The 27,832-nt window shown below is 36.8% G+C and overlaps 1 protein-coding gene across 1 annotated transcript in view; it reads left to right on the top strand.

The window, feature by feature from the left end:
- The window catches only part of MSH3 (mutS homolog 3), a 172,269-nt gene that overhangs the window by 100,694 nt on the left and 43,743 nt on the right, over positions 1-27,832 (top strand). Inside the window, exons 18-19 of the mRNA XM_073234569.1 lie at positions 5,071-5,178; positions 10,570-10,681. Coding sequence (XP_073090670.1) covers positions 5,071-5,178; positions 10,570-10,681 — 220 coding nt within the window. The remainder of the gene's footprint in view (positions 1-5,070; positions 5,179-10,569; positions 10,682-27,832) is intronic.

Raw genomic sequence — 27,832 nt, 5'->3', positions numbered from 1 at the left:
TGACAGTTTTTAAAAGGTTGTAAGTTGGTGCCATCTCTTTTTGCCCAGAGGAGTCTTAGCTCGGAAGATCAGAAAGTGATTACAATTTACTTATCCTGAATCTTTTGAGGTTATCTTGACTCAGAGTCTTGAATCCAGGGATGAAAATATAGCTTCTTCAGTTCCTTTTCCCATTTTCTTTCAACTTCCCATTTTAAGCATGTTCGGGTCCCATGAACCTCTCAGTTTTCCTGGCTTTTCCTTTAGTAGTACATTGAGGACATGAAAATTGGACTAAAATTACTTTTTTCAAAACTCATAGGCACATTCTGGGGTCCTGGGATATAGTGAGGTAATTCATATTCACTCTTCATAAAATACATGATTTTGTAAACCAGGGTTATGTTCTCCCTGTCATTCTAGACTAAACAAAGTTCAGATCTCCCAGGCTAAAAACTTTGGCAATATCCCTGATTCTTTCTTCCTTTTTGTCCTTTTATTTTGTTACCAAATTCCTGTTTGCCTTTTTTCCCTTTGAAATGTCTCTTTGATTGGCCCCTTCTGTTCTAGCACCCTGCTATTACCTCATACCATTCTTACTGTATCAGCCTTCTGCCCGGGCCCTTCTACCAAATTAACCTAAGAGAATTCTGCTTTCATCATACCACTCCTTTGCTGTACTTGAGAGTTGCTAAGAGAGAGCTCGCATTAAATATAACATCACAGAAGAATATGATAGTCATGATACATTGCTCAGTGAAGAAAAGCATGCAAAACAGCATTAAAGTAGGATATGATTCTGTTAATTCACATACATGTACAATATGCAAATCTTTGTATTTTAAAAGATTAAATATATATACATTATTTATTAATATTAATATTCTTTCTGGCCCCTTGTATATATTGTTTGGAGAAATGTCTTCATTTATACACATACACACACACACTCATATGAATGTATATATATATATATATATATATATATATATATATATATATATATATACATAGTTATGTATGTTTATATATTTGAGACTATATATAGTCTCAAATATTAATTGATTATTTCTGGATGGTGAGATTACTGGAGATTTTAATTGACTTTGCAAATATGATATTGAAAGTTTCTATAATGTGTATGTATTACTTTCAATATAAGAAAATATCTTAAAGTTTTTATCTAAAAAAAAATTAGCTGAGATTTAGCTAGAGCATTTATAGCAAGATTCTGAAGTTCCCCCACTTAAAAACAGCATTGATTGTTATGTGTACTCTTAAGGTGCCAGATGGTGTGAATATGATGTAATTTAAGAAAGTGATTAACCTCAGTGAACTTGACATCAGAGGATTGAATACCAGCTATACAAGTGTATTTGTCTCTTACTGAAATACTATTGTGTACTAGTCATATTACTTTTGATCAATATATTGCAAGAAATCAAGGCTGTAAGAAACTCTGTGAATGGAACCCTGTCTCAAAAAAGTATGTCTTTTGTGTTCTAGAAGATGGCCTGTGGATATTGAATAATCTTCTCAATTACAAATTTTTCAAAAATCTAATTGTAACATCTTTCATATAGTAGTGCAAATATTTTAGAAATGTTTGTTTATAGAAAATAAAAATACTTTCCTTTTTAAAATTAACTTCTGATATCATTAAGCAACATCTAATGGCAAACTGTTGAAACAGCTGAAGATCCAAGTGCCTTGGTCTGCTTCCCATGGACCCAGCAATCTTTTGACCAGAGATTAAATTGTAGCACTTTGGCTTCATCCTCAAGTTGGTGGGTGGTTTAGTCATCAAGTTGCATGTTGTCATGACATAAACCCAGTCTATTGGATTGTTATCTAATTTGCCCATTTTTCAGCTTGTTATTTTTCTAAAAATGGATAATCTCTTTGAAATTTGGCAAAGTATAGCAAATGACAAAGACCTGGAAACCAAATAAGGCTCGTAAGAGTTTTGATGGTGATGTTTAAGTTTTATGATAGTGCATTTTGCTCACATGTCTTATTTATACAGTTGACATGAGAAGGAACATTGTTGTCCACATCAAAATAATTACCTTATCTCTCCCTGTCCTCCCACCCTCCCTTTTTATGTTACTGAAATTGTACCCACTGAGAGGTCTGGCACTCATTTCAATCTCGGAAATTTGAAGATCATCAGGGACAGTTACCATCAAACCTAAGGCTGCTGTGTAGTAGCAAATTAGGGTTTTGGTGGCCTGTACAAGAACTGAGAAGGAGAGATTGAGAATGACTGATCTTTAGTGGCAAAGTTACTCACACACTCACATGAAGATGCAGAGAGGCAAAGGATACCAAAAAAGAGAGTGCCAGAACAGGAAGACCAGATAGGTCCATAATTAGAACAGGGACAGAATAGGTCACGGTCCATGGGGTAAGTGAGTGGTCAGATGTAAACTTGAAGCCAGATCAGGAATGACAAGGCATGATCACTGGGCAGCTGGGCAGATGTGGCTTCTTCAGAACTAAGAATCATTTTTAAGGTGGCAACTAAATGCTGCCTGGCTAATGCCAGAGGTCATTCTCCTTTATGTTTGAGATTTTGCACAGACTTGTAGGATTTGTGTTGCTTGTTTTGATGAACTTTAATTCAGTGAGAAATAGGTAATTATATTCATTATGCTCTGTCTACTCAAGTATAAAATATACTGTAAATATATTTTTCAATTCACAAACAACACAAAAACAAAGCTGGATACTTAAAATGTTTCTAGTATCTGAAAAAGTCATTTACATAGAATACCTTATTCTAGTATCACTAGAAAAATCAAATCAGATTAAAAAAAATATAGTGATAATATGAGAATAACTGTTCACATGATAGCTTAATTGGGATATCCTTTTCAAGCTATGAAGCCCTCTAAAAACCTTTGGATTGAAGATACAAACAAACTCGATCTCAAAGTTTCTGAAACCCACAATAGAATAGAGAAATTTTAAGAGAAGCATTGAGCATAATACTATTTTTTTTGTGGGGTGGGGATCTTTTTTTTTATTGAAGAATGGTTGGCACAAAATTTTCTCTTGGTTTCGGTATACGACAGAGTGATTTGACAGTTATATACATTATGGAAGGCTCACCATGATAAGTATAGTTACCATCTGTCACTATAAAAGTGTAGTTACCATCTGTTATTACAATATTACTGACTCTATTCCCTATACTGTACTTTTCATTCCCATAACTGACTGATTTTTATAATTGGAAGTTTGTATCTCTATCCCCTTCACATATTTTGCCCTCTTCTCATTCTCTCCCCTGTGGCAACCATCAGTTTGTTTTCTGTATTTATGAGTCTGTATCTGTTTTGTTTGCTCATTTTTTAATTTTTCTAGATTCTACATGTAAGTGAAATCATATATTTGTTTTTCTTTGACTTATTTCACTTAGCATAATACTCTCTTGGTCCATCCATATTGTTGCAAATGGCAAGATTTCATTCTTTTTTTATGGTTCAGTAATATTTCATTATATATATACATCCACTGTATACATTTGTTTTATATATATACACACATACATTATATGCATATACACACCACATCTTCTTTATCCATTCATCTACCAGTGGACACTTAGGTTGCTCCCACATCTTGGCTATTGTAAATACTGCTGCAGTAAACACAGATATGCATCTATCTTTTTGAATCAGTTATTTTTGCTTTCTGTGGGTAAATTCCCAGAAGTGGAGTTACTGGGTTGTATGGTATTTCTATTTTTAATTTCTTGGAACTGTTTCCATAGTGGCTGCAGCAATTTCCATTCCCAATACACTGCACAATGTTCTCTTTTCTCCATCCTCACCAACACTTGTTATTTTGTCTTTTGAATACTAGTCATTCTGACTAATGTGAGGTGATACCTCATTGTGGTTTCGATTTTCATTTCCCTGATGATTAGTGATGTTGAGGACCTTTTCATGTGTCTGTTGGTTATCTGTATGTCTTCTTTGGGAAAATGTCAATTCAGGTCCTCTGCCCATTTTTTAATTGGGTTATTTGCTTTTTTTTTTGGTGTTGAGTTGTATGCGTTCTTTACATATTATGGATATTAATTCTGATTGGATATATCATTTGCAAATATCTTCTTCGATTCAGTATGTTCCCTTTTCATTTGGTTGATGGTTTTCTTTGCTGTGCAGAGCTTTTTAGTTTGATAGAGACCTACTTCTTTATTTTTGCTTTTGTTTCCCTTGCCTGGGGTGGAGGTGGGGATCTTCTTTAAAGAGAGGATGTAAAAAATACCTGTGATATGAGATAATGAGAAAATTTAAGCAAAAGAAAAAAGAAAACACCTGCATATATTCCTATATTTTTTCTGCAAAAGTCTTTCAAGAAAAGAGTCTCTTAAGCTTTTAGATACCCAGTTTTTTAATTCGCTGGAGATTCGTGTCAGTGACCACTATCTTTTTAAAAACAAATCTAAAATAATTTCTATGTGCATTATTAGTAAGATAACTGAAGATCACTGAAAAAAGTACCTTTCTTCTTGCTTGCCTTCAACAAAATGTGTTACAATGTCTACTTTATGCCGAGGTTATGGGCTAGATGTTAGGGCTATATGGATAGGCAAATCAGATGGACATGGGCTGTACTATCCAGAAGTTTCTAATCAGTGTGAGAGAAAGGTAATGAAACTATTATTCCTATTTTGGGTGGTGCTGTGAAGGAGAAGCACAAAGGGAAACTGACCCTTATGGGTAGTTTGTGATGTTATTCAAGCTAAATGAAAATGATCATCACATTTGTGTTAATTATGTGTAAGTTGAAATGTCATGGTCAGATGAAATGTGCAGTATGGTATTAATAGTAGATATCTCTGTATAGAAGCTATTTTAAATGTATATATTTCTACCCAAATGAAACAAAAAGAATCCTTGGCAAACAAGTTATATTAAACAGGAAAGTAGTTCATTGTAATTTCCATCTTTCTTAAGTGCTAGGTATGCCTGGTTATTTTGTTCATGCTCTTCTTAGCTAATAAAGTGATTACTAATTGTACAGCTTTTATAGGTCTAAGAAATCAGTTTGCTCACCTTTTTGTTCTTGCTTCTGTAGGAATTTCAGTGAACATTATCACTCCTTGTGTAAAGCAGTACATCACCTAGCAACTGTTGACTGCATTTTCTCCCTGGCCAAGGTTGCTAAGCAAGGAGATTACTGCAGGTAATATATTTTTTATTTTCCCCCTTTTTCAGTGTTTTAGGTGAGATGGCATTACTCAATTAATTTGAGTGTTTTTATTATAAAATACTAAAATTATTCAAGTATATTGGATCCTTGGTACAGCTAAATACAATACATAAATAGCATGAGTTAAAATTAACAGCTTCCTTTCTTGCTTGCTCTATCATTGAGTAAGTGAAAGCAGATACTCACTATCACTCTAGAAGTGAATGTGATATAGTTCAATTTTTTAGTTTATGTAGGTGACATTTTTATAAAGAAGCAATCCTTTCATTTGTTAGCTTCGACTTGAACACTTTATAATATGTTTTACTTCAATAAAAGCCTCATTTAAATATCATTTAAATCAGATATGGCTGAGGCTTTAGGTATGATTCATTCTGAGGCAAAGTGTTCTCTATTGCTCTCAAATTGCTCTTAAGTCCCAAACCTTAAGTTCAGCCATATCTCTGGCTCAATGCTCTGCCCTATAGGCCCCCTGGGGCTGCAGTCCTATTCCCATAGCTTTGCCAAGCAAACCCTAGGCCACCTTGTGCTTGAGGTGGTTCTCTGTGCTGGCCCCACATCTTGCCGGCACTTTGTGCCTGGGCGCGCTCCTAAGGCTGCACCAGGCTGGAGTTTTGGTTGGTGGCTTTCTGTGGCTCCAGTGGGCATTGCCCTATAGGGGAGTCTCTGGGGTCTTGTTCAGAAAAGCACTAGCACATTCATGAGGATTCTGCCCATATGACCTAATCACCTCCCAAAGGCCCCACCTCCTGATACCATTACAGTATGCATTAAGTTTCACCATATGAATTTTGGAGGTGACAAAATATATTCATTCTAGGACATAGCCTCTGTTTTTTTCATATACTTCTATAGAAAATTAAGAATGTATTTAACTCACTGGCTTATTGTGAGGACTAAAAAGAAAACAAAAGTGATATTCCATCAGTGCTTATGGCATACAGAGTTTATTAGTAGATATATGTTTTGCTGTTCATACTTCCTACATATCTTGGTTTCTTCTCTAGCTTGTGCCAAATGTCTTTTTTTACATTTAAATGTCCTCTATACCTACAGAGTGTCCATAATAGATGTTAAAAAATAGTTTGTTTAATGTGAAGAAAGCATTTATTTACTTTGTGGGAGGAGAGTTGGAGGAATTGTTTATGCCAGTTATAGATCCAAGAGGTACTCAGTTTGCTGTTTTGTTTCATTTTTGTTTTGCTATCCCTTTCTGGATGGAGTGTATCTGCAGTGTCAGGCAAAACACTTAATGGGTGCAGATAAAGGTCTTTCCACTGAAACAGTTATGCCTGATTGATCCCATCTTATTATTCTTCCTGTGACCTTTTGCCATTTGCTGTTGCTGTACTGCAGCTAGTGTAAAGAGGCTGTGTATATGGGTATATGGTTTGTTCCACACTGAATTATACCATCTCTCTCTGTGTATATGTATATCTATGTATACCTAAATATGCATATCTGTTACAGACAGTATGTCATTTAAAATAATATATAATTTTAAGTGTGATATAAAAATGAGAATCTAGTTTTGATATTAGAAGGTCTGGTTCTAGCCTATCTTGTCACTAATAGTGGTCTACGTTTTTAAGTCTCAGGTATCCATAATATAAATGTAAGAAGTAAAATTATGATTTAGTAAATGGGGTAAATCTTAAAGCTGTAGGAATTCTGCACTATGATGTAGTTTTGACAGAACTCCATCTGAGGAGTGAAAATGTATCCCTTATTACATCACTGTAAAACTGTATGATTAATTCCTATACTTATCAGAGATTTAACAAACATTTTTAGAGTATTTACTGTATGCAAGTTTGGTCCTAGATTTTTTTTGGGGGGCTTCTTCTTTTGGCATCATCCAGTATATATATGAAGGGACCCCTTGATTTGCATAAGTAAAATTTGAAGCTTTCTTTTAGGCATGTCTTTCAGAGTTATTAACTTCGGATCAAACCGACATTGGTTTGAATATTAGCTTGGTTATTTAACAGTTGGCCTTAAACAAATTAATTAACCTTGCTGATCCTCAGTTTCTATACTGACAAATTAATATCTGCCTCTAAGAGATGTGGTACAGATTAAATGAGATAAAGAAGTATGAAACTTCTAAGCAGGACCAGGCATATAATTAGTACTTACTAAATAGCAGCTATTATTATTCAAAGATATTTATTCAAAAATCAAAAAGAATCAAGTATTGTAAAAATTCTATGTTTTTAATAAAAATATCTGAACATACAGGTGTTTTTTTTATCTTCTATACCCATAATAATTTATTATTTAAAAAAAATCATTTTTGGTTCTTAATTCTCAATTTGTCTGTCTCTTTAAACACAATAAACTTAGTTATCTTGAAGTCTGTGTCTGATAAATCAATATCTGGAGTCCTTGTGGGTCTGTTTTTATGCCTGTGGTTTCTGCTCAGTTTCATTCATGTTGTTCCTTGAATGCCTGCTTGTTTTGATTATCTTAGGTCATTTACAAAGTCACTTGTAGAAATAATTTGATTTTATATTTCTTCTGAAAGAGTCACATTTGCTTTTTCAGTCATCTCAAGACACTGACATCACTTAATCCACATAAGGGCTTGAGATGATCCAAAGGTTCAAAGGTTGCAGTTCTTTCTTCAGATGTACTCTTATGACTGGTGTGCAGCCCCTTGGAGTCTCAGTGTAGAGCCAAGCTCTCCATAGTGCTCAGCCTTGCCACTATTTTCCTCAGAAGTAAAAGCCTTAATTTCCCTCAGAAATCAGCGAACATCCTCCCTGGGCCTCTGTCATACCCTAGATCCTGACTTGGTAATTCTTTACTGCCTTGTTAGTTATTAGGGGTCTTCAAGTAGCTGTTTTCTATACTTAATCCAACCTTTTTGTCCTTAGTAGGAGTATCACATAGACAATTTCAGGAAATATTTCACATGCTAAAATACTTTCCAAATTGGATACCATATATTTTATATTAAGAAAAATCCACCTGAAAAAATTTAAATGGAAAAAATCACATTGTAAGCTTTAAGTAATATTATAATCAGTCTCATTTAGCAGAAATGGAATTGAGTGTACATATCCACAAAAATAGGAAACTTTTATTTAAAATGCATTTTAAGCTAGTACTTAAGTATCCAGAGTTTATGCCTTTTTTCCACTTAGATTTCCAACCTGTTTAAAGATTTTAGTGCGTTTGAGCTACTACAGCTAGTTCAAATTAGTTATTTAGCTTCATAATTACAATATTTTCCTTCTAAATGCTATCAGAACATTTTATTTACTATGGTCTAGCCCTTTAGCCTAAAGTTCTTATTTTAAGCTTCCTATCCAATTTGTATTCTGGATAGTATATTGTTTTACTGATATAGATTATATTATTTTCCTGAAGCATTTAAAGGAGAAAGATATACTTTTAAAAATATAAAATAAGTAAACATGTTCAAGTTCAGTGTTTCATTCTTGGCAGGCAGAATCCAGATTTCCTCAATTATTCTTCAATGCCATAAGATATCATCAACATGATTTTCATGTATTTCTTGCTATAACTATCCTATCCTAGTATATCATTTTGCTCTCTGAATTGTCACTTGCCTTACTCTACCAGGAAGTGTTTTGTCATTATATAATTTTGATAGCAACAAAATACGTAGTTTAGATTTTAGAGCAGAACAAATCACTCAAAATTTTATTCTAAAGTAAAAACCTTCCTAGGAAGTCATATCAATGTCATGAATATGATATGTTAATTTCACTTGGCAGAGCATCTAGGATTTTAATATTGGTATCACAAATGTTCTCATTTTTTTTTACAGTAAATTCATAACCCTGCTAGATAAAAATCCAAGAATTGTCTTTTTCCTACAAATTTAAATGTCTCTTTCCAAAAGACAGTTTCAGATTGTTTGATTAAAGATACTTTAATCACTTTCTTTGAGAAATGTGAGTGTATGTTCTTGGGGTTTTGTTAGCCAGACATATTTAGGAAGAATTTAAGTACTTAGAAAAGTAGTATTTCTTGGTGTTATGATTAAGTTGCAATATTTAGTGATAAGAACCTGGGCCAGCCTGTTTCGCTAAAAGGATTTGTGGTAGTATTCTTTTATTCTCTGTGCTTGAGCACCAAAACTTACTAGATGATGTGAAATAAAAATACTCATTTTATCAATTATTCTAATTTGTACTTATAGATATAAAAATGAAAATGTTTTGCAGTTTGGAGCAAAGTCAACAAAATTATGACCTTTGAAAGATGTAAAAAAATTCAAGTATTAGATTTTTGTGCATGTAAGTAGGAAAAGAACCAGAAATAATGATAAAGAATATTAGGAACTATTGAAATCTAGAATTACTATTTATAAAAGACTATGGTCAAGGTGTATGCATGACAGCTGATAAGCAGTTAATAACATTCAGAGTGTGTTGCTCATTCAAAGTATATATTTCTTCAAAAACCGGGAAAATATGGAATAAAAATTTGAGATTTGCTATGTTTAAATTCTAATGAAAATTTGTTATGAGGTTTTGTTTTTCTACCCCTTTATTCTCATTTCTGCAAATTATTATTTTATTTTTTATTTTGTATCTTTTATTTTTTTCAAATTATTTTTGAAATAACTTAAAAATATTTTTTAAAAAAGAATCTATTGGACCCATATAGTAAATGTTGAGGTCTGTATTGAGAGTGAAGTAGGGAAAAAGTAGTTGTGGAATGATATATTACAGAATGATTTTGTTGTTTTTTAAAAGAAATCACATGCCAGTGAAATGAGTATATGTAAACCTAAATGCATAGAAGAAGTCTGGGGAGGGTGACACCAAACTGATCTCAGTGGTAAACTTTGGAGAGAATGAGAGTAGGGTAGTGTTCACAGAGGCATTGATCAACAGCTGAAGCTATAGATGGAAACATAGAAATAAATATAAAAGCTTAAAAAACAAGACCAAAAAAATACTTTTTGCATCAATAAAAGCGAAATATGCTAAGTCCAACATAAAATTTATATGAATATAATAAATCTAGAAATAATTTTACATGATTTTCTTTATTGTGTTATTACTGAAAATGATTTAAATAGCACTAAACTGAACTCTACCTTTTACTATTTGTCTTAGAGAATTGTAGAAAAATAAAAAACAGAAAGGATTTGTAAATGTAGACCTCAATAATGGAGCCGTCGTAAAACTGCTGAAGTTTGTGCACCAACCACTATGATGATTATAATTGTCTTCCAAATTCTTATAATAATTAAAATTTAACTTTTATACTCAAAGCCTGATTCTGGTTGTATGTTCTTAAAGTCTATTTTTCACACTATCTTAGAGATTTTTGTAAAGCTATTTCCATGCCTAGTAAATGGAAACATGCTTCTTTTTGCAGACCAACGCTACAAGAAGAAAGGAAAATCATAATAAAAAATGGCCGGCACCCTGTGATTGACGTGTTGCTGGGAGAACAGGATCAGTATGTTCCCAATAGTACAAATTTATCAGTAAGTACCACATTATGTCAAAAAATAAGTAAAAGATAACTGATTCCAAACTTTTAAATATGAAATAAGTATTTAATAGTTTACCCAAGTTTTAACTTTGGCTTTAAATGGACTAATCCTGGCCTATAGCTTTATATTTGTGACCAAATATAGAATTGGTGCCATTTCCGATGAGAGATTGATCCATAAATGGAAAGATTTAGCAACTAAAGGATCAGTCCTAATTAGTTAGCCTAGTGTTGCTCTGGGAGGAGGTGGTTCCCTGCCTGGGGCAAATTCCCTATGAATTCAGTAAAACTGAATAAAGACAAGGGCAAGAAGTTAGGGGTTTTAAAAGAATTTCATATCATATTTATTCTCACAGCTGAAGGTCTCAGTCTCTCTTGGCTCTGGCTGGCGCTGCTCCCTCCTGCTCTCCATCACAGACTTAATCCTTTCCTAGCACCAGGGCTCCATGGCTTCTTTCCACCAGCCACTGTTCCCTCCTAGTTTCCCCTCTATGCTTCCCTTCTCTGCTCTCTCCCATTCTCACAGCTCTCAGCTTCCTGGCTTGTACAGTTCTCTCCCTACTCTCATTGCCCTCGATTTCCCTTCCCCTAGCGGTGGGAGGAACTCTGTGGGCGGGCCTCTATGTGACTGGCGGATGCCCAACCAATTATGTACCAGGAACTGAGGAGAGGAGAGAATGGGCATTTCCCCTCCACCCCTCCCCTGGGGCAGTACCCCTGTGACTGAGCAGCCATCCCATAGATGGCAGTCTCATGTTTATATACAGTGGGTACTATTAAGGCCAGGCAGGAAATTTCCTTTACACCTAGGTAACCCTGCAAAAATATTTAACATTTGTAAATGCCCAAATGTGCTAACAGTTTCAAATCATTCCATGGTTTCATAAATTCCTCTTAGTGTATAACATTATAGATATTGCCACAGATATTTTCAGATGTTCTGTGAAACAAGTGGAAATACTTGAGCTTAGTTCAGTGATGAGAATTTTTGCCATATAAGCTGGAGTTCTCTTATAGAATGTTAGCATTCTTAAACATTTATTCATTTAACACGTGGTTAATCAGTGCCTGTTTAGCTCTCCGGGTAGTGAAGCAAATGTTAGAACAGAGAGTGTTCAGTAAGACAGAAATATTCCCTGCCCCCAGAGAGCTTGTGGTCTAGCAGAGAATATGCCCAGGCTGTTATAATACCGCTTGGCAAGTGCCATGATATGGGAAGCCAGAGTATCATGGGAGCATGTAGCAGGTGGACCGAGGCTGGGGAAGCATTGAGGAAGGTTTCTCAGGGATGAGATACTGAAGAGTGAGGCAGTATGGACCAGGGAAGTGGAGCAGGCATTCCAAGCCAAAAACCCAGCATGCAGAAGCTGGAAGTGAGGCAGAGCAGGGTGCTTTCAAGGAAGTGAGTGTTGTAGGATAGAACGCAGACTGTGAAGGACTAAGTGTTCAGAAATAAGAACAAGGCCAGTTTACTTACATGCAGTGTTAAGGATTTTTTATTTTTTTCCTAAAGGATTGAGAATACTAGCAAGAGAGTGATTGAAGTTGGGGAAAAAAATGATCTTGTGGAAGGAAGAGAGAGAGAAAGGGTGTGTGTGGCATGTATGTGTGTGTATGTGTTTGACAGGTACATTGTTAAAGATAAAGCCCTATGCTAATCTAAAAGGTAAGGGTATATTGTATTCAGTAATACAGTTGCAGTAAGGAAGGGTCCAGTGTGAGCTGAATTCAACTTCAATTTGTACAGAGGTGACTGGACGTATTAAAGGGACAATGAGGGAATAGGGAGGAGGAAGGAGGTGGGAGGTGGGCGTGTGTTTTGAGCAGGTTCAGGAAAATAGAAATTTATAAAAAGTGGGAAAGGGAATTGGTTAATCTGAAAGCCATCTGGGTTTACTAACTGGCAACTGGTGTTTGTACTCTCCTACATGGACTGGGAAAGAAAGGGAGAGTTATTTCCTTGAATGTTTGCATTTCAAAGAGATGGCTCTTACATCAATGAGAAGATAGTTCTTGGTGGTAGAAGATTTGCATCTCAAAGGGGCAGAGAAAAGATTTATAATGGTAAGCTTTTTCAGGTAACTTCTATAAGAGGAGGTTCAGGGGCCCATCTGCCTATCACCAGATTTTGGCTGGAACAAACAGTGAATTCTCCTGGGAGTACTGTGCTTCCTCAGGCAGTCACCTAAGTGGCCTGGGGTCATGCTAAGGATGTGGCCTTGAGATGTTAGAAACCATGCTAATGTCTGTTCTGATCTCTTAGAGGGGAAGGTAAACAAAATCAGTGTGCGTTTATTCTAGGCCAAGACTGAGAAGATTGAGGGCTCAGGAGTCTGACTAGAATGAGGTCAAAGTAAGAGTCTTTGTCAGCATGGAGTAAAATAATCTGGTGATGAGTCAAGAAACTAGCATGTAGAGGGGAGTTAAGTGAGAGAGTTTGTATCAGAGAATGAAATGCGTAACTTAAAGATTTCAAAGGTAGTATTCTAGAGATGGCAAGATCTGGGTATGGTGATCAAAGATGGGTAGCGGAAAAAAGGGCTTTGGAGATGAGGAGATGAAGGAACAGAGTTTGGGAAGAAGTCATCTATGTGAATGTTAAAGTCATCTAAGATAACAGCAGCATTTGTATGGGAAGATGAAGGTATCAGAGATCCCAAGGGGTGGGTGGACTGGTGACTTGGAGGTTGTAGATGCCTGCTCTGAGGACAGGAAGGTGGTTGTGTTGTTAGGCACCTGCTGTGTCTGGGGAGGTCTCTCCCGCAACACTAGGTGAAACCTCAACCTGGACAGGGTAGGGTTCTTGACTCTGAACGGGAAAGAATTCTCAAATAGGTTGGAAGAGTTTAGGTAAGGAAGGAATTCATTAAAGTGAGAGTAGTAGGGAATGACAGCAGCCATATGGGCAGCATACAGCAAGGAAGGACACAGGGAGGATAGAGAAGGTCATTGAACTCCTGCTTAGCAATGGGCAAATCTCTTGCCAGCTCCTGAAGCCAGAGTCACTGCTGTCCAGTGCCCACTTGAATCTGCACAGCATGGGAACTAAGCCCCTACCACCCCAGGGTTTGGCGGAGCCGCAGAGCACTGGATGGAGTGAGATTATGCTGTGAGAACTTCTAAAGGGCAAAGAAAGGAGATTTTCAGACAGCCTACTAAAGAGCATGATTGTATAGCTGCAGTCCTGTCTGGGTCACCCAGGCAACAGGGAACTTGCAAGCCCAAATGAGAGATCTTAGCACTTCCCTACTTGTCTGAAGTAGAACAGAGAGGGTAAAGACTTGTGCTTAAGTCTGGAAAATAGAATGAAATAGCAAACAGAGTAACAGATGCTTACCACTGGAAGAGTGCAGAGACAAAACACAATTATTTGAGCAGAGAGAGGTCTTTATTTAAGGGAAAAAGTACACACTCAGATAAAGGTGAGTGCAGGCAACATCAGAGAGGAGGCTCCCTTAAGGGTTTAGGATTCTGTCTTTAAAGGCTTTCAAGAATGGTACAAAGGGTGGGGTGGGGGTGGTAGTGTAGCCTGGACATGTGGTCTCATGATGTCTTTCTCCAGTGAGAGACATTATGTCACCATCCAGTCAGTCCTCTAGATAATTCTGTAAGATAAACTTAACACAAGGAATTTATTGATCCTATTCTCCAAGATAATGGTTTTCCCTCAAGCACTGTGAATTTATCAGTTAGGACTGCTTGCCCTGCCTTAAAGATAGATTTTTTGGCTGATTACCATAAAATATATTAGTAATCTTATTTCCTAACTCCCTGATTTTAAAATGGAATCTTAGCCTCAAGATGGAGTCCCTCCTGTTCTTACTATACTGTTTTTATCTTGGCATTTTTTCATCATAGGCCAAAAGTTAATCATGATGCTTGTCCCCTGTCTCTGCTCTACTTCAGGAGAGCCCTAAAGAAGCAAAAGGGAGAGCTTCTGAACACTGGCATGTATGTGTAGGACCTGGCAGAAAGCTCAGCCTCCAAATGAAGGGCAGTAGGGGAATAACAGCCAGATTTTGGTTTAAGCCACTGTATGAAAGAAATATTAAGCAAGGGGATTAGAACAGAATGATTTAGGAATTTTTCAGAGAATAGTGGGAGAGTTGGAATGTATGGGAGCAGTTGGAAATTAGGTCAGAGAAAGGAAGCCTAGAACAGCCAGGGAGTTGGGAACATAGCAGAGTATTCCATCTTAGACTGGGAGCAAGGATGACAAATGTGCACACGGTAATCTGGCTGCCACTGGGGTGGTAAGTGAAAGGAAACTCTTTGAATTATATCTCGTTTAACATTACATTGTGATATCCTACAAAGACTTGTTGTTCAGTATGTAATCTGATCCCCAATGGCTATAAACTTGTTCACTCTCATTAGAGAATTTGTAAATTACTTAATTTATCAAACCAAGTTAATAAGTACTGATAGTTTTATTGTCTTATAAAAGAATACTGTGTGAACCCAAGAATTGCTTTTTCAGTTCCTATAATTACAGTAGAGAATAGTTTTTCTTGAGAAAGTAATGTAATGTAATTGTAATATTTATCACCTTGGTTTATATTTTATTTACAAAAATCACTTAAACATCTTTTCTGTTACTGTTCACATCCCCCAGCATGCCAACCAATTTGATCCCAAGTATATTATCCTTGACATTGTTTTTTTGTTTGCTTTTTTCCTAACTTTTTATTTTTACCTCTTTCCCTCTTTCTTTTAAGAAATGTATCATACTGTTTAATAAAGCAAGATTTGAGAAACTAAAATAGCATTCTGTCTAATTATGGGACCATTTTAAAGAAACATTGAACTCATATTTAAATATTTGCAAAAAATAAAAATATGGAGTGATTTATTCCACCAGGCACCTCAGAATATTCCAGGATATTCATTTCTTTTACATATGCTTTTTCTAACTTGAGTAGGAGTTGATATAGAACTGTTGCTATGGTGAAGTGCATTCAATTTTGCAGGGTATAAATTTATATATAGAGAGAGTGTTGAAAAAGAACAATATGTAATACTCAATTTAAAATATTTTATAGGCATTAATTATAAAATATAGCCTGAAAGTAACTTCCTGGAAGTCAAATGGCATTGTTGTTTTAAAAAGAAGTGGTCTTTTGTAGATGTAATTATAAGTACACTTACTGGATTCTGTATTACATGAACTTACTATAGTGCTTCTGAACTAGCCAACTTTCTGCTCACTTTTTCTCTCCCAGTTTTAAGAATACTCTTTCTTTTTCATCATAACCTTACATTTATTTCTGAATTTTTTGTTAGCATTCACTATTTTATGAATATTTTATTCTTACAGATTTTGGCACACTTACTTTTTGTCAATATTGCCCTTGATGTCAGTCTTATAAAGAAGAAAGAGACTTAGTACCTCCCTAATCTGGTGAGAGATGTACCCAAATAAATAAACACCAGTAGAATACTTACAATGGCTTTGAGGGAACTAACAGATTACCTAGTAGAAAAATTGGCAACCAGTCTGGGCAGGCATTTTAAAGTAGAGGATATCTAAATGGTCCATAAACAAAGTAAGTTTTTTTTTTTTTTACTTTCTATATTAGGTTTTCTAGAAGGCAAGAATATAGCAAAAAATCAAATAGAAACTATGACTTTGAGGTGCTCATTGGATATTGGTTGAGGATCCTAAGTGAAGGTGATTAAAAAAAACCAGGAGAGATGAGCTGGAGTTAATGGATTTTAGAATGATTGTGATGTGTTTAGAGGGAATTTAGATTATGGCTCTATCCCTCAGGAAGATTATATAAAATACAAATAAGGCTGATGAAGAAGGCTTGTCAGGCAATAACACTGAGGGAGTTGTTTCACTGAAAGTAGGTTTAAATGAAGAGAGCTTTTCAAGAATATTTTAAACATATTTTCCTTACTTTATTTTTGGAATTTAGACTTATAGTTTAATCTGAACATCAAAAAAATACAAATACAGTGGTAATAAGATGCTATTGTATATTTGTTCCTATTCTTTACAACCTGTTCTGCTTCACCTTGTAGGAAGCCTTGTTTGACTTCTCCAAGCAGAATCAAAAGGGAGACTCTTGAATCCACTTTTGTTTCTTTCCCTGATTCACTACATGATCTGAGTATTTGTAGCGATAGCAGCCAGCTGATCTTACCACCTCTGTCTTGCCCACCTCCCCTTCATTCTCTGCTCTGCAGCCACAGAGCTTTGCCTGACTTGTCATACCACTCTTCCATTTAAATTTATGCTTAACATTCTAGCCATACAGCTCCCAAGTGACTGCACGTCTGGGACGCGGCAGATGGTTTTCCCTCTGCCGAGAATGTCATCTTTCCCCACACCATCCACTCTGGCTCACGCACACCCACAGCCCACCCCAGCCCACCTTCAGCTCCTGTGTGTTCTTGTGTGTTGTCTTGGGTCACCTCTTCTCTAACCAAAGCTGGGCAGGTACCCTATCACTTACCCCACACTCTGTGCTTCTCTCCATTTTAATACTTACTTCACTAAATTATAACTGTCTTTTTTGTTTGTGGTTCTCAGTGGACTATGAGCTTGATGAGAACAAGGAATATGCTTCTCTGGTTTAGTTGTAATCCCACTGTTAGTTGTAGTTCTCTGACACAGAGCAGGCACCCAGTCAGCTTTGTCAAATAAGCAAGGATTTGCTGAAAGTCTTAAACAGTCTCCAAAGCTCCCTTTAAATTGTTGCCTCTTTTTCTCCTGAGAATATTATGCTGTAGAACTAGGAGGGAAATTAGGGATCATTTAGTGTAACCACCTGTTCGTACTTGTGAGTAAACTACGACCTACAACCCAGAGAGGGGGATTTGACAGAGGTTACCCAAGCTGTGTGCTCTTGAGCTATTTCTCAAAACCTAAAATTATTCTAAGGCAATCCAGTGCTTCCCAACCTTTTTCACTTTGCAGCACAGTTAGAAAATGATAATAGTTTGATGATACTGGAATAAAAGAAGGAATAGGTTGCTTGGAACAAAAGGCAGTTGGCCCAGGACCTCTGGCTGCCCCAGCACCTCCTGCCAGCTTGACACTTTGAGCGTTAGGAGGTTAGCATCTTATCATACTTGTGACCTGTGAGGCAGACCACCACAGTGTGTGCCAAGACATTCTGCTTGGGAAACACGACTGCACTCTCAGGATTGTTTCTTATTAAACCAAATGACTTTCTCATGGGTGGATTTTTGACAGGAATTCAAGTTGGAGTTTTTGTGGGTTTGTTTTTGTGTTTAATGTAAATAATATAAATATACCTGATTGGGAGGGTGAAAGGGAAAACTGTGTTTGACAGTTTCTCAGTTTGTGGGAGGGAAGAAAATGAGTCAAATGTGCCAAGCACAAGATTCCCAGGAAGTGCTTGATCCTTGTGGATCTCTGTAGCCTTAGGGAAATCACAGCCCAGGTGTTCTAGAGTGGGACTGTCTGGATACTGCAGTCCTGGTTGCAGTCCCTGCTCCTGTGATTAAGATGGGGCCGCAGGTACCTCAGTCCCTAGCACTGTGTGTGGCACACAGTAGGTGCTTCATATAGTTATTACATGAATGATGCCTGAAAGTGGTAAAGAAGAGGGAGTACTGGAGGGGACCAAGAACTAAAAATGTCCCATTTCCTCCGTCCTCCCAGCACAAATACTACTTGCTTCCCCAGAAATGCTTGCTTTGCCTATATAGAAGTTAAAAGTAAAACCAGTTACAATAATATTCATAAACTATTGACGCTTTGTACCTAATTACCAGGCATAGCAGTAATACTGTACACTATAAAAATATGTCTGAGTTTTAAACTTAATTCCATGTCCAGCTTATTCTCATAGATTTTGCTAGAAATGTATTTTTTACACAGCACAATCATTGTATCATGTCATTAAAAATTAGAGGAAATGTAAGAGCATTTGAACCTTGTTTTCTGTCATTTCTCTCACTCTAGTACACCTTTCTTCCTCCTTCTGAAACAGTAAGATGAAACAGGACATTTGTATGACAACTGATTACTTTTTAAAGTGCTGTGATCTGCACTGCTGTGTCTGCCCAGAAGTTCCTCTTCTGTCTTCCTGTCTCCTACCCATCTCCAGTGATTAACCTCCTATTCATCCTTCAAGACCCAAAAGATATAACCACCTTCTTAGATCCTTCACCATCACTCTGGCCAGAAATAATCTCTTTCTATTCTAGCACTTTCTTTGTTCTGTTTTTAAATTCTTACTGTGTACCATTTTTTGGCACGTCAATGTACTGGGAGAGTGCCCAATGGTGATTGGAGATGTAAATCCAAATCCTGGTTGCTGTTATTTTGCTATCATCTTGGATAGGTTACTGTACTTGCTGGGCTTTGGCTTCTTTATCTATAAAATGAGGTGTTGATGAAGTAACAACTAGCTCTCAGTGGAATGTTAAATTGGGCAGTATCCAGGTGTCAGAAGGATTCGGACCCTTACCTCGGCATCTCAACACACAGCCTGTACTTCTCTCTAGTCTCATTCTTCCCCTTTCTGTCTGTAGTTCATCTTGGGTTGAAGTGCAAGGATTTGGCTGAGAATTGTCTGGAGGAGGCTTTCACTAGGAAGTCTCTTACTGTAAGCTGCCATTGATTGACATTTTCAGGGAATAAAACACTTTGAAACTGCCAAACTCTTTCAGCAGTCTGCAGCAATTATAAAAATAGTCCTACCAGGACTCTTTTTTGAAGACTCATGTCAGTATTTGTACTTGTCAAGAAAGAAAACACTTTTTTTCTGCAGAAAATTAGCTGATGCCCAAGTCTTGGAAATTAACACATGACAATTTTAGTTTTTTTATTTTCTGTGGGGCGTGTCCTCCTGACTTTAAGGCTCTCCTGACTGACCAACATTCTGTTATACCCAGTGATAGACTCAAGGATGCTTGCCCTGAGCTAGAGAAACTTGTTTCCTATTTGGCACTGACTTTGATTCCCTGGCATTAAGCAGGGAACCCCTTTGTGACATCTGTCAGGGAATGGTCTCCACTTAACAATCCAGTTATACTACTTAGTAGCTGTTTCTTAGCTTCTCTATGCCTCTGTTTCCTCACCTGTAACATGGGAAAACAGTGATACTAGTATTACCCTGTGAGATGGTTGTTGGAGTTAAATGAGATCATACATATAAAATGATTAGTGTAGTGCCTGGCATTTACTATCTGTGGTTTTTTTAATGATACCTTAAAATTTACCTTTTATTTTTTCATCTCCATTTCTTTTTTTCTCCCACAGAAGATAGCCTTAAATGTGGGAGTTAATTAGTTATCTCAAAACCTACTGGCTCAGATTCAATGCTTTGACTTTTGATACACAATACTAAGATCTAATTGACTGAAGCTGTATAGGCATTGTCAACACTAAGGTCAAAACTATTAAGAATGAAATTCTACCTTCTCCAAAAGTTCATCAAAGCAGTCGTAGGTGCAGTTGCTAGCTGACTGGCTAAAGTAGGTGTTCATCAAGACAGAGTCCCCTGTTGTGATACTTAAGCTGTGTTCACTGTCATTCATTTATCCATCCATCTGTCCTTCTCTGGGAACTTGCTCTGTGAGTACGTCACGCTCAGTATCTAGCCCAGGTTTGGGTGCTGTGTAACTAAGCCAGTCCAGTTTGATGCATTCCCAGTATTGAAATGCTTACTCATCCTAACCGGTCTTCCAGATAGATTTAATGAGTGTTTCCTATCTGGAACACATGATGTGTGGTGCCTCAAATACATACGATCTTTGCTAAAAGATAGATGAGTGCTTTAGGTATGTGAAATTGCTTGATCATTTACTTAATTACTTTATCATCTTGGGAACCATAGAGGAGAGTCATATTCCTGACTAGTTTTTATAGAGACTTCAAATGATTTTTGGAAATATAAGAGTGGTGAATGTCCCTGTTTGGTACTTTTCACATTTTAAATTCATCTATTTGATCAATACTTATTAAGTGTCTTCTCTATGCCAGGCCTCGTTCTACTCAGTGGGGATGATCAATAAGATGTTCAGTGTTACAGAATCATTGGTTGTATTCTCCATGCTGTACTATTATCTCCATGATCAACTTATGACATAGTCCCTACTCTCATAGAAACTTACATTCTAGCAGTGAAACTGGTGATAAACAAATAAGCAAGAAAATTAAAGAACTTTCAGAGAGGGATAAAAAGTATAAACAAAATAAAATGGGCTGACATGATAGAGAAATGATAGGGCTCAAGTAGATAGGGTAGTCAGGAAAGGTTCTGTCCAGTGAGTTGATATTGGAGTTTAGACCTCAACAACAAAAAGGATCTAAACTCAGGGAAGAGAATTCCAGATGCTGGGAATAGCTATGGAAAGGCCTTAAAGCAGAAATGAGCTTGGCATTCTTCTCACAGGTGGAGGAGCAGAAATTAAGTCTGGCTAGTGCTGAGTGAATATAGGGAAGGGATGGGAGGAGATCAGGCCAGAGAAGCAGTCATGGCCTTTAGACCATGGTGAGGATCTGGGGCTTTGTTGTAAGTGCTCTGGGAAGCTATATGGGGGCTTTTAGCAGGAGATGAATTTTGTTTTACTTTTTTTTATTGAAGTATTGTTGATATACAGTCTTATACTGGTTTCAAGTATACAACACAGTAGTTCAGCAGTTACCCAGATTATTAAATCCTCAACCCCACTAGTGCAGTTACTATCTATCAATTTAGGAAAATGTTACAGAATCATTGGCTGTATTCTCCATGCTGTACTATTATCTCCATAACCAACTTATATTATGATTGAGAATTTTTGTGCCCCTTTATCCTCCTTACACTCCCCACCCACTCACCCCAACCCCTCCCTCATTGTAACCACTAGTCATTTCTCAGTGCCTATGAGTCTACTGCTGTTTTGTTTTGTTTTAGATTCCACAAATAAGTGAAATCATATGGTGTTTGTCTTTCCCTGCCTGGCTTATTTCACTCAGCATAATACCTTCTAAGTCCACAATGTTGTTGCAGATGGCAGGATTTCTTTTTTTTTATCACTGAATATTTTATATGTATGTACCACATCTTTATCCATTCACTATGTATCTGTACCACATCTTTACCCATTCATCTATTGATGGAAACTTTGATTGCTTCCCTAATGTGGCTATTGTAAATAATGCAGCTATAAACATAGGGTGCATGTATCTTTTCAAATCAGGGATTTTTGTTTTCTTCGGGCATATTCCTAGAAGTGGAATTACTGGGTTGAATGGTATTTCTATTTTTAGTTTTTTAAGGAATCTCTTTGCTGCTTTCCATAGTGGATGCACCAATTTACATTCCCACCAACAACAAGGAGGGTTCCCATTTCTTCACATCTTTGCCATCACTTGTTATTTCTTGTCTTCTGGATGTTGGCCATTCTGACTGGTGTGAGGTAATATCTCATTATAGTTTTGATTTGCATTTCCCTTATGATGAGTGATATGGACCATCTTTTCATGTGCATTGTTGGCCATCTGAATTTCTTTTTTTGGAGAAATGTATGTTCAGGTCCTCCACTTATTTTTTATCGGGTCATTTGTTTTTTAGTATTGAGGTGTATGAGTTCTTTATTTATTTTGGATGTTAACCCCTTATCAGATTAATTGTTTATGAATATATTCTCCAATACTATAGGTTGCCTTTCTGTTCTGCTGATGGTGTCCTTTGCTGTACAGAAGCTTTTTAATTTGATATAGTTCCACTTGTCAATTTTTGGATTTGTTTCCCTTGCCTGAGAAAATATGTCCCGTAAAAAATAGCTCATGCTTATGTTCCAAAGATTTTTGCCTATGTTTTCTTCTAAGAGTTTTATGGTTTCATGTCTTCCATCTAGGTGTTTGATCCATTTCAAGTTTACTTTTGTGTGTGGGGTAAGACAGTAATCCAGTTTCATTCTCTTGCATGTAGCTTTCCAGTTTTCCCAATACCAGTCATAGAAGAGGCTGTCTTTTCCCATTGACATTCATGGCTCCTTTATCATATATTAATTGGCCATATATGCACGGGCTTATATTTGGGCTCTTTATTCTATTTTATCCATCTCTGGGTCTGTTCTTGTGCCAGTACCATACTGTTTTAATTACTGTAGCTTTGTAGTATAGCTTGAAGTCAGGGCGTGTTATCCCCCAAGTTTGTTCTTCTTTCTCAGAATCGCTTTGGCTGTTTGGGGTCTTTTGTGGTTTCATATGAATTTTAGAATTATTTACTCTAGTTCATTGAAAAATGCCATTGAGATTTCAATAGAGATTGCACTGAATGTGTAAATTGCTTTAGGCAGGATGTCCATAGGGACAATATTAATTCTTTGTATCCATGAGCATGAGATACATTTCCATTTATTTATGTCTTCTTTAATTTCTCTTATGCATGTCTTATAGTTTTCACAGTACAGGTCTTTCACCTCATTGGTTAGGTTTATTCCTAGGTATTATTCTTTTTGATACAATTGTAAATGGAATTGTTTTCCTGATTTCTCTTTCTGCTAGTTCATTGTTAGTGTATAGGAACACAACACACAGATACTTGTGTGTTAATTTTGTATCCTGCAACTTTGCTGAATCTAGTTATTAGTTCTAATAGTTTTTTGGTGGAGTCTTTAGGGTTTTCTATGTATAATGTCATCTGAGAATAGTGACAGTTTAACTTCTTCTTTACCAATTTGGATGCCTTTTATCTCTTTGTGTTGTCTGACTGTGGCTAGGATCTCCAGTATTATGCTGAATAAAAGTAGTGAGAGTAGACATCCTTGTATTGTTCCTGACCTTAGTGGAAAAGCTTTCAACTTTTCACCATTGAATATGATGTTTGCTGTGGGTTTGCTGTATATGGCCTTTATTATGTTGAAGTACGTGTCCTCTGTACCCATTTTTTGAGAGTTTTATCATGAATGGAAATTGCATTTTGTTAAATGCATTTTCATCATTTAGTGAGATGATCATGTGTTTTTTATCCTTATTTTTGTTAATGTGGTGTGTATGATGTTAATGGATTTACAAATATTATACCATCCTTGCACCCCAGAATATATCCCACTTCATCATGATGGATGATCCTTTTAATATATTTTTTAATTCAGTTTGCTAATATTTTGTTGAGGATTTTTGCATCTATCTTCATCAAGGATATTGGTCTAAAATTTTCTTTTTCGTAGTGTCTTTGGTTTTGGTATTAGAGTGATGCTTTACCACTTCTAATACTTTAAGGATGTGTATTAGCTCATCTTTAAATATTTGGTTGAATTCAGCTGTGAAGCCATCTGATCCTGGAATATTGGGAGTTTTTTTTATTATGAATTCAACTGCTGTTAATTGGTCTGTTCAGATTTTCTGTTTCTTCCTGGGTCAGTCTTCGAAGGTTGTATTTTTCTAGAATTTGTCCATTTCTTCTAGGTTGTCCAGTTTATTGGCATATAATTTTTCATAGAATTATCTAAGAATTCTTTGTGCTTCTGTGGTACTATTGTGACCATTCCCTTTTTCATTCCTGATTGTTTATTTGTGTCCTCTCTCTCTCTCTCTCTCTCTCTCTCTCTCTCTCTCTCTCTCTCTTTTTTTGATAAGTCTAGCTAGGGATTTGTCTGTTTTATTTACTTCTCTAGGAACCAGCTCTTGGTTTTGTTTATTTTTTCTATTGTTTTATTCTTCTCTATTTTATTTGTCTGCTCCCATCTTTATTATGTTTCTTCTACAGACTTTGGGTTTCATTTGTTCTTCTTTTTGTAGTTTCTTTAATTGTGAGTTTAGACTGTTTAATTGGGATTTTCTTGTTTCTTGAGATAGGCCTGTATTGCTTTGTACTTCCCTCTTAGAACTACTTTTGTGGGATGCCACAAATTTTGGACTGTTGTGTTTTTATTTTCATTTGTCTTCATGTATTGCTTAATTTCTGTTTTGGTTTGTTCATTGATCTATTATTAGAAGCATGTTGTTTAGACCTCCATGTGTTTGTGGGCTTTTTGTTTTCTTTGTGTAATATATTTCTGGTTTTATACCATTGTGATCAAGAAGTTGCTTGATACAATTTCAATCTTTTTGAATTTATTGAGGCTCTTTTTGCGGCTTAGTATGCTGTTCTGGAGAATATTCCATGTATACTTGAATAATGTGTATCCTGGTGCTTTTGAGCAGTGTGTTTTGTAGATGTCTGTTAAGTCCATCTGATCATTGTTAAGTCCAATGTTGCTCATTGCCTCCATTTCCTTACTTATTCTCTGCCTGGTTTACCTATCTATTAATTTAAGTGGTGTGTTAAAGTCTCCTAATATGAATGAGTTCCAGTCTATTTCCCTCTTTCTGTTAGTATTTGTTTTACATATTTAGGTATTCCTATGTTGGGTGTATACATATTTACAGTAGTTATATCTTCTTGTTGAACTGACCTCTTTATCATTATGTAATGTCCTTCCTTGTCTCTTGTTACTTTCTTTGTCTTAAAGTCTATTTGTCTGATATAAGTACTGCTACTCTTACTTTTTTCTCCCTATTATTTGCATGAAATATCTTTTTCCATCCCTTCATTGTCTGTCTGTGTATGTTTTTGGGTCTGGAATGAGTCTTTTGTAGACAGCATATAGATGGGTTTTGTTTCTTTATCCATTTCTGCCACTCTGTGTCTTTTAATTGGTGCATTCAGTCCACTTACATTTAAGGTATTTATTAATAGGTATGTATTTATTGCCATTTTATTAATTGTTTTCTAGTTTTTTTGTAGTTCCTCTCTGATGCTTTCTTCCTCTCTTATACTCTTCTCCTGTTATTTGATGGTTTTCTTTAATGTTGTGGTTAGATTTCTCTTTTTTATTTTTTGTGTATTTATTTTAGATTTTAGTTTTGTAGTTACCATAAGGTTCTTGGATAACTTACTGAGTATATAACCGTCTATATTAAGTTGATGATTGCTCTCTTTCAAACATAATCTGAAAGTACTTTCTCTTATTCTTTCTCCTCCACACTTGTATTAGATGTCATAATCCACATTTTTTGTGTATCCCTTGACTGATTTTGTGTGTAGCTGATTTCTACTTTTTTTTTGCTTTAATTTTGTACTTCTTTGATAAGTAATTGGTCTACTATGTTTACTGTGGGTTTATTTTTACTGGTGAAAACTCTTTAGGCTTAAGAACATTTCCATGTACAGAAATCTCTTTAATATATCTTGTAATGTCAGTTTAGTGGTTATAAGTTCCTTTAGCCTTCATTTATCTGGAAAATGTTTAATTGTTCCTCAAATTTGAATGGTAGTCTTGCTGGGTAGAGGATTCTTGGTTGAAGGTCTTTCTATTTCAATACATTAAATATCTCATGCCATTCCCTTCTAGCCTTTAAAGTTTTTGCTGAGAAGTTTGCTGATAGCCTGATGGGGTTTTCCTCATAAGTAATCTGTTTTCTCTCTGGCTGCTTTCAGTACCCTCTCCTTACCCTTAATCTTTGTCATTTTAATTATATGTTTTGGTGTTGTGTTCCTGAGGTTCCTTTTGTTAGAGGCTCTCTGTGCTTCCATGACCTGAGTGTCTATTTCCTTCCCCAGACTGGTGAAGTTTTCAACAATTATTTCCTTAAAGATACTTCCTGTCCCTTTGTCTCTCTCTTCTCTTTTTGGTGTCCCTATTATGTGAATATTGTTTTGCTTGGCGTTGTCACACAGCTCTCTTAGCATTCTTTCATTCCCATAGAGTCTTTCTTCTCTCTGTTCCTTGGCTTCATTGTGTTCCTATTCTCTTACATCTCATTCATTGTCTCCTCTACTTGCAGCAGCCTATTATTCATTCCCTCCATTGTATGTTTTATTTCAGTTATTGTATTCTTCAGCTCTGAGTGGCTCTTTTTCAGCTCTTCTATCTCTGCTGAAGTTCTTCCTGAGATCTTCAATACTTTTCCACCAATTAGTATACATATTTATGGCTGTTACTTTGAAATCTTTATGAAGACGATTGGTGCTCTCCATTTCATTTAGCCGTCTTCTGGTGTCTTATCCTGTAGTTTTGTTTGGAATATATTCCTCTGCTCTTCATTTTGTCAGGGTTTCTGTGTTTCTTTTTTGTAGTAGATGGATTTTCTATGCTTCCTGTCTAGAGAGGAATGGCTTTATGAAAAAGGTATCCTGTGATGCCCAGAAACTCAAGACTTTACTCTCCAGTGCCTGTTTCTCCTTTGGGGTAGAGTCCCAGTTGCTGTTGGTGGGCTATGGGTGGGGCTGGCTTTTTGTCTGTATGCTGGAAGAGGTCTGTCTTAGTCTGCTGAGGATGGCAGTTTGTCTCAGGCGGCACTTTGCGAGCAGAGTAGGGGTGCCTCTGCTGGGTTGTGTGGGTGGGGCCACCCTTTGCCTGCCCTGCAGCCATGGCAGGGCTGCTGGGCTAACAGGGTGGATAGGCCAGTCATGTGGCTCTGGGATGGGCACCTGGCAGTGTGGCATATAGCACCAGGCTGGGCCTCTCACAAGTAGGAAGAAGCATGTGAAACTGGCTCCTTCACGTGCCTCTCTAGTTGGGCTGAGAGAAGTCTGAGAAAGCTGGGAAAGTTTCTTTCTGCCTGCCAGGCGGCAAAGTCACCCTTTCCCTGCCAAGCGGGAAAGTCTGACCCTGCTGGGCTGAGTGTCCTAGAGGGCAGGCAGGGAAGTGCCTTGAGGCTGAGACATCAATTCAGGGGTGGAATGGAGCATTTGGGTCTCCTGTGATTGACTGCCCTGTTGGGCCAAAGGAGGGCTGGGGAAGTGTTGTCCACCTGCCCTTTCTCCTGCGGAGAGGGCTGCATCCAACCCTTGCCCCTCTGCACCCCTTCTGCTGCTGGCAAATCTTTCAAACTGCCGCCTCTGTTTTGGGTCTCAGCAGGGCCCCTGTAGTATGCCTGTCCTCTGCAAGCTGCTGGAGTCTCAGCCTCCCAGTGTGTTCCATGTCTCCCTGGTGTTCAGCCCCTCTAATCACCAAAACCCAGTGTAATGTGGACTTATGTTCCCAGAGAAGATCCCCAGAGCCAGGTGTGCAGATTTCCTGAGTATGTATCCTCTCTCTGTTCTCCATTTGTCTTCCTTCCACTGTGGTCTGAGATTGGGGAAGGGCTGGGGTCCTGATTGATCATGACTCTGCCCATTTCTTTTGTGTGATCTCTTCTTCACCAGGTATAGGTGGTCTGTTCTGCAGTCTTCAGGTCATTTTC

Source organism: Manis javanica, chromosome 1, assembly GCF_040802235.1.
Source record: "Manis javanica isolate MJ-LG chromosome 1, MJ_LKY, whole genome shotgun sequence".
Classification (NCBI taxonomy): Eukaryota; Metazoa; Chordata; class Mammalia; order Pholidota; family Manidae; genus Manis; species Manis javanica.
The sequence above is the reverse complement of the archived record's forward strand: the minus strand, read 5'-3'. Positions and strand labels throughout refer to the sequence as shown.